Here is a 16773-nt window from a genome sequence, read left to right as displayed (position 1 = left end):
ACTCATAACCTCTCACCTCATAAATAATGTCCCCCCATAACCTCTCACCTCATAAATAATGTCCCCCCTCATAATGTCCCCCATCATAACCTCTCACCTCATAATGTCCCCCATCATAACCTCTCACCTCATAATGTCCCCCCTCATAATCTATCACCTCGTAAATAATGTCCCCCCATAACCTCTTACCTCATAAATAATGTCCCCCTCATAACCTCTCACCTCATAATGTCCCCCCTCATAACCTCTCACCTCATAAATAATGCCCCCCCGATAACCTCTCACCTCATAATGCCCCCCTCATAATCTACCACCTCATAATGTCCCCCCTCATAACCGCTCACCTCATAATGTCCCCCTTCATAATCTATCACCTCGTGTCCCCCCATAACCTCTTACCTCATAAATAATGTCCCCCTCATAACCTCTCACCTCATAATGTCCCCCTCATAACCTCTCACCTCATAAATAATGCCCCCCGGTAACCTCTCACCCCGTAAATGATGTCCCCCCTCATAACCTCTCACCTCATAATGTCCCCCCTCATAACCTCTCACCTCATAATGTCCCCCTTCATAATCTATCATCTCGTAAATAATGTCCCCCCATAACCTCTCACCTTATAAATAATGTCCCCCTCATAACCTCTCACCTCATAATGTCCCCCCTCATAATCTATCACCTCGTAAATAATGTCCCCCCATAACCTCTCACCTCATAAATAATGTCCCCTTCATAACACCTCATAATGTCCCCCCTCATAACCTCTCACCTCATAAATAATGTCCCACCGATAACCTCTCACCTCAAATAAAAATGTCCTCATCTCATAAATAAAAATGTCCCCCCTCACAACCCCTCGTCATAAATACAAACTGTCACCCCCTTATAACCTCCTCACCTCATAAGAATGCCCCTCCCCCTTCATAATCCCCTCACCTCATAAATAAAAAAACAAAATGTCCCCTCTCATAATCCCTCACCTCATAAATAAAAAATGTCCTCCCCTTATAGCCCCTCACCTCATAAATAAGTACAAAATGTCCCCTCTCACCCCTCTATGCATATTTTACCTCAGTGGAAGAGGGATGCTGCCGGACCTTTGAGGGCCACTTTTTTCAGATTGCCCTCTAAACATGGGTGTGTGATAAAATGGATGTAGCGCGGTCACCATGTGTGTATACATTGCGATTCTGAACATATATGGCTATCTGGCCTTGTGTACGTGTTTAATGGATGTCATACAGAGGAGAACGCAAGAGAAAAATCCTCTATTTTTAAGGAACAATTTTTTTTTCCTTCGGCTTTATCCCAAAAAATCGAAAAAATGACGCATGTGACTGTCTCAGAGTGCTTGGAATGTGATTTTTTTCCCCACCATGATGGGTCCGTGGCACATAGACTGATACGCTGGTCTGAACAAGCCCTTGGGCAGGTTTTACACCAGATCGTGCTTGGATCACACTGCCAGGCCCAATCTCTGGGGCGCCTGACCCAAGCTAACTGCCATATAGACATATATAAGGTTGTTGAGTTTAGATCAGGGGAGCCGCGGTCAGTCCAGAAGTCACAGACCGTGATGGCTGGATGGTGGAGCAAGGAGCTAACGGCTCCCTGCTCCACCAACGTTGCTAATTCCAAAGACACAATTATAGTTTGAAATGGCCTCCATGAGTGTCCCTCTGGATCCAGGACACTTGAGAGATAGGAATTAGTAAGTTAGAGAAGCGGAGGGATGCCATAAGACTCCATTTACGTGACATATACATGTGCCATGGGGGCCCTCTCCTGTCCTCCATGGGTATATATTGCCCAGAGCCATAGATGGCTATACTTGCTGCATTACATGGCGCTATCCTTCTAATACATGGCTGTCTGGAGGCTTACAGAACGTCTTTGTTCCTGCTCACGGAGGAGGCTTTAGGACAAGGATGCCTTTCTATAGTGTCCCTAATAGGTTGTATACAGAGGAGCTCGCCTCATGAGACATCCTGTATACCACTACTCTAGTTACAATGCCCAAAAGCAAAGCACGTCAACCGAAGCCTATATTGAAGGGTGGGTGACCCCTTTTCTGCCACAATGTCAGAATTACGTTGGACATGGTATTGTTATACATTTGCCTTATACAATCCTATGGGAACACTGAAGCAGACCTGTTGTCACAATGTGCTACCCTAGTTAAGGCCAGTGACAGGCTGGTGTATGCCCGTGCCTTTAAGTCACTCTGATGCCAGCCTGTATGATAGAACACCCCTATCGCGCTGGACCATAGTGATGGCAAACAGCTCAGGTTTCATCTCCATTACATTTCCAATAACACGGTTTCCAGTACATTACTCCTCTCAAAGGGGATATACATTTTTACCTGACTTGTCAGGCGGGTCTTGTAGGGTTAAACACTGAGACGACTAATTTAGCTTTATAGGATATCATATAGACCCTTTCATTTAATGGAGGAGCAGTCAATTGTATAGCACCTTCTGTGGGACCAGGGCAGGAGGACACTAGATGCCAGTCTACAGGGAACATAAAGACCTCACATGGGGGTGGGCAATACTTATACTGGCCCATTACAAATCAATAATGGCTCCTTTAGGAAGATTTAAGCAGGATGGGACAAAAAAGCTGTTTGGTTGAGTAGATGAACACATCATTGCAGAATACATTCTCCAGATCTCTGCTTGCAGTCAGTGAATGCACACATCCAACAGTTACATCTAGAGGTGTCACACCTGTCCTGCTTTTGTTCTAACTATGAGGAATCAGGGGTGCAGGTCTGGTTGTCCAGGTGATTGGTCCTAGGTCACTGGTCGCCCCCATCCGCCCCAGAGCTAGTCCTGGCACCTCTGTCAATTAGCAGAATGAGATCAGAGAATGCAAAACCTAGATGTGCACCACCACAAAGCCCATATGCATGCACACCCTCCATTCTGTACTAAGTAACCCATGACGGACCCCTGCAGGGGTCAGTGGGCTGTAAGGCACCGTCCCATCCTCATACCATCATATATTCCAGAGAGAATGACAGATGGCCTGTACTTAGCCCGAGTAATCAATACATCAGCAATGGCCACCAGTGCAGAAAAAAAGCAGAAGTCAAAAACATGATCATGAGGTCACTATATGATTCCAATGATAAACTGGAGCGGGGGCTGCAATCGAGCCCTTTGCTCAGTTGTGTAGGGAGAGTGTATGCAGCTTGGGACCCCATGGGTACCACTGAGGAGAGTGAACATTTTTGTTTGTTTGTAGCATCACAGAACAGTATTTATCTCCTATACACAAATGTAGCAGAGCTGAATTGGTTCTTAATCTATTATGTTTAAGGTTATGTTTAAGGGTTCAAATATACAGGTACAGAGTAATTTAGGGGTTTGGTGGGAGGGTTAATTCAGAGGTCAAGGGTCTAAAATTCAGGGATCGGATCTGGGGTCTAAATGTAGGGGTTTAGTCTAAGGCCAGAATAAATGTAAAGGTCTGACTCATTTAGGAGGTCTGCATTCATTTAAGTCATCTTTTGGACCCCCAATGCTCCATTGTACGGTTCCTGACGACCCCTGCCAGTCTCCTGGCCTCTTCTTCCATCAGGGGGGCACTAAGTCACCACTGCAACCAATCCATGGCCACAGACTGTCCGCTTCTGAGCCAGAAGAAAAAGACTCCTAGCTCTTTAGTTTAGGGGTCTGAGGTCTAAATTAATTTAGTGATCTGATCCAGGATCAGAATTGGGGTACAGCAAGACAGGGGGGCCAAAATTGCGCCCACTAATGGCTGCATGATTGTGAACCAGAATCGTGCGACAATCAGCCATCACGGTGGGAAGAGCTGTCCTTTCACTGTCAGGCCTTATTTAGGAGTCCAAGTCTAGCATCTGAAGCAATATAGGGGTCTTATCTGGGGGGGGGGGGGGGGTGTGTGTGTGTGTGTGTGTGAATGTCTGCATGTTGTACTTATGGGGCCGATTATATGTAGTGTATTATCCCAGCATGCTCTGGTCTTTGTACAGATGTAGCAAAGCTGAGTTTGTCAATATACAGTAAATGAAGCAGAAGCCACAACATGACAAACACAACCACAAGATTTATTTCATTTCTCATAATTTATACAGTGAATAGTTACAGAGGAAAAAAATTGTACTTAACTAATTCGTTTTAGAGAGCACATCACAATGAGCAGATATCCAACACAAAAGCATGTGACTGAAGCCGTCGATGCACTAAAGATCCCAGCATTATCCAACCAGATTACCACAAATAAATAGCGACTCTATGTACACATCCTAGAGAATTTATACATCGTGGTGGCTCCCCCTGCTGGGATCATGGGGAACGACAAGAAAACTTTGTGAATAGCTTTTTGTTTTCGGAGCCATGTTGTGCCCTCTTACACCCGTCCATGAGAGTATAGAGACCCCACAGTTACTATTTGTCAATGTTTTAAGTTCATCTGTGCCCGTGGATGGGAGGATTTCACAGAAGGGGCAACTGAAAATAAAGTCATGGCTACCGTTTCCTCGACTGACCTAAGCCTTAAATATGCAGTTCAATGAGAGGATGCTTGATTATGAGCTTAATTAACCCTTGAATCTATTAATACTATATCAGGATAGTAAACATTAAAAAAGTGACCCCCTTCTCCACCGCTGAGGTATGAGATCAATTACGCCTCAGTCATTGGTAGAGCAATCACCGACAACACATAGGTAAACCAGACCCCTCACACTTGGAAACTTGTGTGAAGACAACAGTCAGAAAAATGGATGGAATGTGGTAGGACCTGGACACAGACGTGGGAGGCGAGGACATTGCAATAAGGGGATTAGGGGAGAGTTCAATGGCAAGATCATTCGTTCTGGGGCACAGAGATGGAGGGTCCCTTGGGGTCATCAAAGCGATCCATGGTCTTTAGACTCATCACCATGTGCAGACCATAGGTCAGGATGAAAACAAAAAGCAGAGTGGTGATGAGACCCATCCAGATGCCGGGAGAGAAGAATCCTGCACAGTCACTGGCGTAAGAAAACCTCATGACAGTCACATTGAAGGCCTGGATCTAGGAGAGAAGGGTGGAATTAAATAGCAAAGACATATATAAAGTAAATATACAGCACCTCCTGTATTACACTCCAGAGCTGCATGCACTATTCTGCTGATGAAGTCAATGTGTACATACATTACTGATTCTGAGTTACATCCTGTATTATACTCCAGAGCTGCACTCACTATTCTGCTGGTTCAGTCACTGTGTACATACATTACTTACCTTGTACTGATCCTGAGTTACAGCCTGTATTATAGTCTAGAGCTACATTCACTATTCTACCGCTGCAGTCACTGTGTACATACATTACTGATCCTGAGTTACATCCTGTATTATACTCCAGAGCTGCACACACTATTCTGCTGGTGCAGTCACTGTGTACATACATTACATTACTGATCCTGTTACATCCTTTATTATACTCCTGAGCTGCGCTCACTATTCTGCTGGTGCAGTCACTGTGTACATACATTACATTATTGATCCTGTACTGATCCTGAGTTACATCCTGTATTATACCCCAGAGCTGCACTCACTATTCTGCTGGTGCAGTCACTCTGTACATACATTACATTATTGATCCGGAGTAACATCCTGTATTATACTCCAGAGCTGCGCTCACTATTCTGTTGGTGCAGTCACTGTGTACATACATTACATTACTGATCCTGAGTTACATCCTGTATTATACCCCAGAGCTGCACTCACTATTCTGCTGGTGCAGTCACTGTGTACATACATTACTGATCCTGTACTGATCCCGAGGTACATCCTTTATTATTCTCCAGAGCTGCGCTCTATTGTATATTGTCTGCTGTAAAGACGACATTTTCAAAAAGCTAAATCACCAGAGTGAGAGGAAACCGAACAAGCGGGATACTTGGAGAGATTTCAGCTCTGGCGTAATGTATTTATAAAGTAATCTCTATACAAGCTATGAAATATCCCTATAAAGATGGGCACAGGTTCATAATGTTCAGACTTCGGTGACACCGGCACACACCTACCTGAAAATCATTGATGGTGAGGCGCCAGTTAAAGCCTGGGGTTTTATCGCTGCTGTTCTGGACCAGGAGAGATCCGTACTTGGGCAGGCTGCTGACGTACTCACAGTGATAGGAGTAAATACTGGGAGCGGTCACTTGGGGTGCCAGGAAGGTGGCATTCAGGGTGCCGTTAAAAATTTCGACACGTTTCAAGGTGAACCAGAACCGTGCCGATACTGGATATCTGCGGCTCTCCAGTTGGAAACTGCAAAAGATGGCGACATACAGTAAGGCGGGGGGAGGAGAACAAGAAATCTTGGTGGTGACATCACTGAGAATTTTAGTCAGCACAATCCATAATCAGGGGTCACACAGGGGCTGCCGCACACACGCCAATACTTACATCATTCTGATCCCATTGTTGTAGTTCAGCACCAACCTGGAAGAACCACAATGAAATTGTTACGGCCATATTCACACATCTGATGTGTTTCACAGTCACAGTATGCACTACGCTGCACTGATCTCCTGACCCGAACATGAAAGATTCATATACAGTGGCATGTAAAAGTTTTGACACCCCTGATCAAAATTACTGTCATTGTAAACAGTTAAGCACGTTGAAGAAATGATCTCTAAAAGACCTAAAGTTAAATATGACACATTTTTCCCTCTCTCTCTATAATTACAGGATAATTTTATACATTATAAAACTTACAAAAGGGAAAATGGGCAGAAGCAAAAGTTTGGGCACCCTTGGAGCTTTGTCTGCTTCGAGAACTTTGACCAAGGTTTCAGACCTTAATTGGCCTGTTATGGATTGTTCATCATCGTTAGGAAAGGCCAGGTGATGCAAATTTCCCAGCTTTATAAAAACGCAGCCTCCTCTAACCTTGTGCCAAAAAGCAGCAGCCATGGGTTCTTCTAAGCAGCTGCCTAGCACTCTGAAAATTGTGGCGGCCCAGGTAGCAGAAGGCTATAAGAAGATAGCCATGCATATGTAATTAAGAAATGGCAGTTAACACGAACAGTGGAGGTCAAGATAAGGTCTGGCAGACCAAGCAAATTTTCAGTGAGAGCTGTTCATAGGATTGCTAGAGAGGCAAATCAGAACCCCCACTTGACAGCAAAAGATCTTCAGAAAGATTTATCAGATTTTGGAGGTGTGGTACATTGTTCTACTGTACAGAGACGCCTGCGTAAACATGGACTTCATGGAAGAGTCATCAGAAGAAAACCTCTCTGGCATCCTCACCATAACATTCAGCATCAGAAGTATGCAAAAGAACATATAAACAAGCCTAAAGCATTTTGGAAACAAGTCCTGTGGACCGGTGAGGGTAGAATACAACACTTTGGCCACAATGATCAAAAGGGTTTGTGTGGATAAAAAAGGGCACAGAAGTCAGGAAAAGAACATTTTGATAACCATTAAGCATGGGGGTGGATCAGTCATGCTTTTGGGTTGTGTTGCAGCCAATGGCACAGAGAAAATTTCACGGGTAGAGGGAAGAATGGATTCAATGACATTTCAGTAAATTCTTGATGCAAAGATAACACCATCTGTAAAAAAAAGGTGAAGTTGAATGAATGGCTTCTACAAATAGATAATTAATCATCCTAAACACACGTCAAAATCCACAACAGATGACCTCAAAAGGCGCAGGATGAAGGTTTTATAATGACCCTCACAGTCCCCTGATCTGAATATCATTGAAAATCTGTGACTAGACCTCAAAATAGCAGAGGATGCAAGACGACCCAGGAATCTCACAGAACTGGAAGAATTTCCAAGGAAGAATGAATGAAAAGCCATCAAACCAGAAAGTGAAAGACTTTTGTCTGGCTACAAAAAGTGTTTACAAGCTGCGATACTTTCAAAACAGGGAGCTACTAACCATGCAGGGTGCCCAAATGTTGGCATTGGCCCATTTTCCTTTTAGGAATTTTTCAAAATGTTGAATATATATGAGACATATATATGTCTTATATATATACCGTATTTTCCGGCGTATAAGACGACTTTTTAACCCCTGAAAATCTTCTTAAAAGTCGGGGGTCGTCTTATACGCCGGGTATCGTCTTGTACGCCGGGTGTATATGGTGGGTGGGGGAGTGGTCCTGATGACGACGAGGGGGCGTCTCACAGGAAAGTGCGTGGAGTATCCCCCATTACCTCATTGTAGCGCTGCAGCGTGGGGTCTCTGTGCTGGGAGCGGCGGCTGCTGCTCCTCTTTGTGCCGCGTGGGTGCTGTGCTGTGGGGCGGCGGCTCCTCTTCTGCAGTGTGGGGCCTCTGTGCTGTGGGGCGGCGGCGGCGTATTTTCATGCAGTCAGTCAGGGCTCCTCCGGCATCTCCTTAAAGCCCGGAGGCCCCGCCGGCAGCTCCATTGCTATGATGCGGTGGCCTCCGGGAAAATGGCCGCTGCTCAGATTCAGATCTCGTCTCCCGAGATCTCGGGACGAGATCTGAATCTGAGCATGCGCCGCCCCCAGCGGCCATTTTCCCGGAGGCCACCGCATCGCAGCAATGGAGCTGCCTCCGGGAAAATGGCCGCTGCTCAGATTCAGATCTCGTCTCCCGAGATCTCGGGATGAGATCTGAATCTGAGCATGCGCCGCCCCTAGCGGCCATTTTCCCAGAGGCCACCGCATCGTAGCAATGGAGCTGCCGGTGCCTCCGGGCTTTAAGAAGATGCCGGAGGAGCCCCGACTGACCGCATGAAAATACGCCGCCGCCGCCCCACAGCACAGAGGCCCCACACTGCAGAAGAGGAGCCACCGCCCCACAGCACCCACGCGGCACAAAGAGGAGCCGCCGCTCCCAGCAGAGACCCCACGCTTCAGCGCTACGATGAGGTAATGGGGGATAGTCCACTCACACTTTCCTGTGAGACGCCCCCTCGTCGTCATCGGGACCACTCCCACCCAAAAGGCACATTAGTCACCGGCCCTATAAGACGACATACGGCGTATAAGAAGACCCCCGACTTTTAAGAAGATTTTATATTTTAACTGGAAAAGTTGGGGGGTCGTCTTATACGCCCAGTCGGCTTATACACCGGAAAATACGGTGTATGTATGTATGTATGTATGTATGTATGTATGTATGTATGTATGTATGTATGTATGTATGTATGTATGTATGTGTATATATATATATATATATATATATATATATATATATATATATATATATATATATATATATATATATATATATATATATATATATATATACTATGTGCAAAAAGAAAAAAAAAAAGAGCATGAGCCGCACATCCCAAAATCATACGTTGATCTAAAGCCGCTAGGCAAAAATTTAAATACTGAACATGAGGTTTTCAGTTTAACATTCTGATCAGACTGTATGAAGCCCACTGCCCCTTCACGGCAAACCTCGTAGTGGGTCCTACGAGGTTTGCCGTGAAGGGGCAGTGGGCTTCATACAGTCTGATCAGAATGTTAAACTGAAAACCTCATGTTCAGTATTTAAATTTTTGCCTAGCGGCTTTAGATCAACGTATGATTTTGGGATGTGCGGTTCATGCTCTTTTTTTTCTTTTTGCACATAGCATGTACTTGTCTCTTTTTTTGGACCAGCACTCCTCCCATTTGGCTCAGGTGATTTTAATTAGCAGGAGACTGCAAAGTAAGGGGTCTAGCCCATTTTGGCTCTCACTGAAGAGCTGGAGGAAGGTGAGTTGAAATGCTCCCTTCATTTTGGTGCTGGTGCTGTGTGGCGGCCATTGTTGCTGTGGCTTTGTGCTGGTGGGGCGGCGCGGTCTGGAGTCTTGGGGACTCAGTCTCGCAGCATGGGTGCTGTGCGGCAACAGGCCGTCCACCCTGCTGGTGCATGGCCGCTGCGGCGGTGGTCGCCGCACGGCTCCGCTCCGTTAGGGCGTTAGGACCCACTACGAGGTTTGCCGTGAAGGGGCAGTGGGCTTCATACAGTCTGATCAGAATGTTAAACTGAAAACCTCATGTTCAGTATTTAAATTTTTGCCTAGCGGCTTTAGATCAACGTATGATTTTGGGATGTGCGGTTCATGCTCTTTTTTTTCTTTTTTTTTTTTTTTCTTTTTTTTTCTTTTTGCACATAGCATATATATATATATATATATATATATATATATATATATATATATATATATATATATATATATATATATATATATATATATATATATATATATATATATATATATATATATATATACATATACATATATATACACATACATACCCGTATTTTCCGGCATATAAGACGACTGGGCGTATAAGACGACCCCCCAACTTTTCCAGTTAAAATATAAAATCTTCTTAAAAGTCGGGGGTCTTCTTATACGCCGTATGTCGTCTTATAGGGCCGGTGACTAATGTGCCTTTTGGGGGGGGAGTGGTCCTGATGACGAAGAGGGGGCATCTCACAGGAAAGTGTGAGTGGAGTATCCCCCATTACCTCATTGTAGCTGCAGTGTGGGGTGCTGGGGAGCGGCGGCGGCGGCCACCACCCCACAGCACAGCACCCATGCGGCACAAAGAGGAGCAGCAGCTGCAGCCTCTCCCCAGCACCGAGACCCCATGCTGCAGCTACAATGAGGTAATGGGGGATACTCCACTCACACTTTCCTGTGAGATGCCCCCTCTTCGTCATCGGGACCACTCCCCCCCCCCACCATATATACACATTGGTGTCTGCACTCGGCGTACAAGACGGCACCCGGCGTATAAGACGACCCCCGACTTTTAAGAAGATTTTCAGGGGTTAAAAAGTAGTCTTATACGCCAGAAAATACAGTATATATATATATATATATATATATATATATATATATATATATATATATATATATATATATATATATATATATATATATATACACACACACACATATACATATACACACATATACATATACACACACACATATACACACACATACAAAATTTGGAACCGCACTGGACAGAATACCTTTACAATGTGCACACATCCCCAGCCAGCAGGCACAGAAGGCTCCTCAGGATAATGAAAAAAAAGAGGGGAAACAGCACAGCCAACTTTCAAAAAAGTGATGTTTAATGCCCAAACGGCATGGTGGATTGTATGCGAAACGTCGCCACGCTGTTTGGGGGTATATATATATATATATATATATATACACACACTCACCGGCCACTTTATTAGGTACACCATGCTAGTAACGGGTTGGACCCCCTTTTGCCTTCAGAACTGCCTCAATTCTTCGTGGCATAGATTCAACAAGGTGCTGGAAGCATTCCTCAGAGATTTTGGTCCATATTGACATGATGGCATCACACAGTTGCCGCAGATTTGTCGGCTGCACATCCCAAAGATGCTCCATACAAGGCAGGATGGATCCATGCTTTCATGTTGTTTACGCCAAATTCTGACCCTACCATCCGAATGTCGCAGCAGAAATCGAGACTCATCAGACCAAGCAACGTTTTTCCAATCTTCTACTGTCCAATTTCGATGAGCTTGTACAAATTGTAGCCTCAGTTTCCTGTTCTTAGCTGAAAGGAGTGGTACCCGGTGTGGTCTTCTGCTGCTGTAGCCCATCTGCCTCAAAGTTCGACGCACTGTGCGTTCAGAGATGCTCTTAGGCCTACCTTGGTTGTAACGGGTGGCGATTTGAGTCACTGTTGCCTTTCTATCAGCTCGAACCAGTCTGCCCATTCTCCTCTGACCTCTGGCATCAACAAGGCATTTCCGCCCACAGAACTGCCGCTCACTGGATTTTTTTTCTTTTTCGGACAATTCTCTGTAAACCCTAGAGATGGTTGTGCGTGAAAATCCCAGTAGATCAGCAGTTTCTGAAATAATCAGACCAGCCCTTCTGGCACCAACAACCATGCCACGTTCAAAGGCACTCAAATCACCTTTCTTCCCCATACTGATGCTCGGTTTGAACTGCAGGAGATTGTCTTGACCATGTCTACATGCCTAAATGCACTGAGTTGCCGCCATGTGATTGGCTGATTAGAAATTAAGTGTTAACAAGAAGTTGGACAGGTGTACCTAATAAAGTGGCCGGTGAGTGTATTTTTTTTTTACAGATCATTTCATGTTCAACTTGCCTGACTGTTCCTAATAACAGTAATTTTGAACAGGGGTGCCCAACCTTTTACATGCCATGCCACTGTATGCCTATGACTCTGCTGACTTACGGTCAGGACACTTGCGGCCGGTCCTTGCACTGAGCTGCGAGTAACACAGATGTGTGAATATGGCCCAATACTTGGTCGACCTGTTCCTTATTTTTCCTAGACTTTGGCATCACTGACCTGGCATCCGTATTGTTGCAGAAAGAGCCCTCGGTGATTGGTTCAGTCCCCTGGAACGTGGCAAAGGTGAGGTCCAGCTCCCGATCCATTGTCACTGTGATGTTTGAGGCCCAGAACAGGATGCAGGGTTGATTCTGGGTTCCGTTATAGGACAGAGGAGGATAAGTGGGTGTCGCGGCCGCCAACAGCTGACGCCCAAAACTGCCGACAGAGAAGTCAATTTCCCTGTTCACCTAAAGGAAAACAAAAGAGAAATTAAAGTTGAGAGTTTGCTGGGCGACACAGCAGCCACGTATGGATGCGCCATCCTGGAAGATCTGTGCCACCTGAATGGACAGCAGGCACCACCTCATCCTACCAGTAGTGACAAGGACACAAGCAACATTAAAGGAGAGAATGGTTTGTGGTCCCCATTCCCTTTTTGGCGCTGTCTTGCTGTTCCCTCCAGTCATCTGTTGTCACTTTCATTTACACCAAAGATGGTGAGATACAAGCGAATGCGAGTCTGCTTCCGGACTGGACATACACCCCCCAAATCACTAATATAAGGGCAGTTACGTGGCTGATTTTCTCATAAACCTTTGTCAAATTTTCTGCACTGAAAATCAACATGAATTCTGCCCATTACTTTCTATAGGAATCCATGTTGCTGATTTAAGAACCACATTACAGGGGAGGGTGGGGGCAGCCTCAGGTCAATTCATGGTGCAGAACCCTTGCTCAATTTTCCTACTGAAATCAATGGACGGCAGAAGCGTGCTGAATCTGTGCCAAAATCAGGGTGTATTTAAAATCAGGTGCTGATCTTGTACAGGGAAAAATCTGAGTCTTACTTTTGAGATGCAGTGAATTATCAATGTAAAAAAAAAAATTTGTTCCTTAGGACAACACAGTGTCAATACGGCCACTTGTGCGGGGGAGAATTATTCTTAATCATGCCAGATGTACTGTTCGTAGGTCAAGGTACATGGCCATTATTTCATGTGAAACTGTCCATTGACCCTTTTTGTATGTTAAATTAGGAATTCTTGCTGATTACGTACTGCATCATCCCCCTGCGGTGTGCGAGTATGCACAACTTGAAGGGCAAATATGCAGTCTAATTAACAATCCAACAAGGACAGATTCCCCCCCCCCCCCCAATCTTGTGGAACAATGCCCTGAAATAAGAGCTTTGGAAAATAAAAAGGTCTTGCTCCTGTCACCGGTGAGACTCTACAGGATGTCATCGAAGGAATCATGGTTCTAGCTGGTGGATTATAGATCTGCTCCACTGTCAATCACTGGAGAACCCAGGCCACATACCTCGATCAGCTTAAGTTTGCCGCTACCTCTTCTCTGTGAGTGCCCACCAAAAGCAGGGTGGTACTGTTTGGGGTAGTTAGCCCTGGAAGCACCAAAGGTTCTGATACCTGGCAAGCCAGCGGAAGGGCGAGACTGTCATTTGCACCATCTTGTGTACTTGCTAGGAATGTACTATATGTTGGTGATCCAATAGTCTTACTGGAGTGTGGTACCCTTACCCTGAGTTGTGTTCTGCCCATAGGAAGGAATACAGGCGTTCAGTGGGATGAGCCTGTGACCAGTGAAGTCTTTCTAAAGAAAGCCATGCCAGCAGACGAGACCATCCACTGACCCTTGTGTCTTTGCATTCCTGTCCCCTGACTGCACGTACCCGTGATGGCCTGAGGGCTGTTAGCAAGGCGGTATAAGGGACACCCTCGGACTTCAGGGTGCTCAGCACCTGTCCTATTACTTCATCTGGAAAAGAAACAAAGAAGATAAAATCATTTCTATTCCCCCGCAGCCTAGATCTACAGATTTAATATCAGCCAGTGACAGATACACAATTAAGCAGACATTATTTGAACGGTCAGAAGCCAGATTAGAGAAATAGTGATTTAGCTTACCGTTTGCTCTGAGGACGTCCTTAGCTGCCAATAACCCAGCACTAAAAAAAAACAAAAAAAACCTGATCATTTTAAAATGTTAAATCCAAGACTAGACGGGAACAGGAGGTTCCAAAAATATAAAATACAGAGGGTCAGCACACTACAGGAAAAACGATACCCCACCTATTGGCATAAGGCAGCCTCACAATGAGCAGGGATGGGATAGTCTCATTCAGCCTCAGCTCCAAGAGCGTCGCCTGATCCACATGTAGGGGGCTCACACTCAGCTTCTCCTTTAAGTAGGTTGGCAGGATGTTGGTAGCGTACCAGTCCACAGAGGGCAGCACCAAAGAGGATGGCGAGGACTCCATAATGTTCTGCAAAGCAAATAAGTCTTATGTGAGAAGATACGCGTGTACGGAAGGCACGTGACATGTACCCAACCCCATGGAAGCAGCGCTTACAGCACCAGGAGCCTCCCCTCCCTCCAAAACAAAGTCACAGTGTCTATAATAATCCAGACTTTTAGATAACCTGATACTTAGAAGGGTGGGAGATACAGTTTACAGGACTTGAAACAGAAGCCTATACTATGTCACTGCTGATTGTGGCCACATTGTGGACTTTGAGGCCACCGTCATGGATTTCTGGGTGTCCCAGTGGACAGACCCAACAGTGATATAGCTTTTTTCCCTCTTAACTATTACACAAAAATTGTCCTAAATCAAATCTCTCTGGGTTGAATTTAAAACATGGGATGTGGTCTTGCCCCCACAACATCCTTTTTTTTTGGAAAATAGTACTGAATATTGTAGATTCCCCTTGGAGTTCATCATTACTCTATTACTCTTATGAAACACTATATAGATATAGAAAAGACGGTACTGAAAAAGCAAAGAAATGCAGTAAGATTCATTTCCACAGAAGTGGAAACAATTTTTCTAAACTAGGTCAACTCCGTATTATTGCATATTATACATCTGGAATACAAGAAGTTGCTAAGTATGTAAAGGTTTCGGAGTTTCTCCCTCCACCTTGTAGGTTTTACAATACGGCATTGTTCTGCATGTTTATTTTTATTATGTACGTTATGACAACCTAATGATATATTATTTCTGAGTACTGGATATTGAGCTGTACACTATTGCTTTATTATACATGTTTACAAAGATTACAATAAGATTTATAAAAGTGTTTGCCCCTTCCTGATTTCTTATTCTTTTGCCTGTTGTCACAAGGTTTCAGATCACCAAACAAATTGAAATATTAGAAAAAGATAACACAAGTAATCACAAAATGCAGTTTTAAATGAAGGTTTTTATTATTAAGGGAAAAAGAAATCCAAACCTACAGGGCCCTGTGTGAAAAAGTGATTGCTCCCTTAAACACATAAATTAACTGCGGTTTATCACATCTTTGGGAAGCTGAGTTCCCATTCACTAGCCACACGCAGGCCTGATTGAGAACAGATGTGTCAGTAATCAAGAAATCACTTTAATAGGACCTGCCTGACAAAATGAAGTAAAACAAACAAGATCTTCAAAAGCTTGACATAATGCCGCGATCCAAATAAATTCTGGAACAAATGAGAAAAAGTAAAGGGAACCTGTCACCCCCAAAATCGACGATGAGCTAAGCCCACCGGCATCAGGGGCTTATCTACAGCATTCTGGAATGCTGTAGATAAGCCCCCGATGTATCCTGAAAGATAAGAAAAAGAGGTTAGATTATACTCACCCTGAGGCGGTCCCGCTGCGGTGGGCGTCGCGGTCCGGGGCCTCCCATCTTTTTACGATGACGTCCTCTTCTTGTCTTCACGCTGCGGCTCTGGCGTACTTTGTCTGCCCTGTTGAGGGCAGAGCAAAGTACTGCAGTGCGCAGGTGCTGGGAAAGGTCAGAGAGGCCCGGCACGTGCGCACTGCAGTTCTTTGATCTGCCCTCAACAGGGCAGACAAAGTATGCCTGCGCCGGAGCCGCAGCGTGAAGACAAAGAGCTTGATTGCAGTTGTTGCTGCTACGGGGGCCCAACCAGTTATTAGGGGGCAATCAATTTTTCACACAGGAGCCTACAGGTTTGGATTATTTTTTTCCTTAACGACCGCCAATACGCCTTTTAACGGCAGCAGTTAAGGGTACTTAAAGGGAACCTGTCACCTGAATTTGGCGGGACCGGTTTTCGGTCCGATGGGCGGTGTTTTCGGGTGTTTGATTCACCCTTTCCTTTCCCGCTGGCTGCATGCTGGCCGCAATATTGGCTTGAAGTTCATTCGCTGTCCTCCGTAGTACACGCCTGCGCAAGGCAATCTTGCCTTGCGCAGTATGCTTTGCCCAACTGCGGGCAAAGCCGAAAAGCATTAGTGCGCATGCACCAGCGCACTATGTCCCGGAAGTATTTCGCTGTGTTCCGGGACATAGTGCGCATGCGCCGGCGCACTATGTCCCGGAACACAGCGAAATACTTCCGGGACATAGTGCGCTGGTGCATGCGCACTAATGCTTTTCGGCTTTGCCCGCAGTTGGGCAAAGCATACTGCGCAAGGCAAGA

The 16773-nt window shown here is 45.2% G+C and overlaps 1 protein-coding gene across 1 annotated transcript in view; it reads right to left on the bottom strand.

Annotated features, from left to right (window-relative positions):
- Positions 1–4063: 4063 nt before the first annotated feature.
- ATP6AP1 (ATPase H+ transporting accessory protein 1) overlaps positions 4064–16773 on the bottom strand; it is a 53038-nt gene continuing 40328 nt past the window's right edge. Inside the window, exons 4-10 of the mRNA XM_077284194.1 lie at positions 14412–14605; positions 14247–14287; positions 14012–14097; positions 12337–12569; positions 6433–6468; positions 6051–6294; positions 4064–5055 (exon numbers count right to left, since the gene is read on the bottom strand). Coding sequence (XP_077140309.1) covers positions 4846–5055; positions 6051–6294; positions 6433–6468; positions 12337–12569; positions 14012–14097; positions 14247–14287; positions 14412–14605 — 1044 coding nt within the window. The 3' untranslated portion in view covers positions 4064–4845. The remainder of the gene's footprint in view (positions 5056–6050; positions 6295–6432; positions 6469–12336; positions 12570–14011; positions 14098–14246; positions 14288–14411; positions 14606–16773) is intronic.

The sequence above is a fragment of the Ranitomeya variabilis genome, chromosome 2 (assembly GCF_051348905.1).
Source record: "Ranitomeya variabilis isolate aRanVar5 chromosome 2, aRanVar5.hap1, whole genome shotgun sequence".
Taxonomy (NCBI): Eukaryota; Metazoa; Chordata; class Amphibia; order Anura; family Dendrobatidae; genus Ranitomeya; species Ranitomeya variabilis.
The sequence above is the reverse complement of the archived record's forward strand: the minus strand, read 5'-3'. Positions and strand labels throughout refer to the sequence as shown.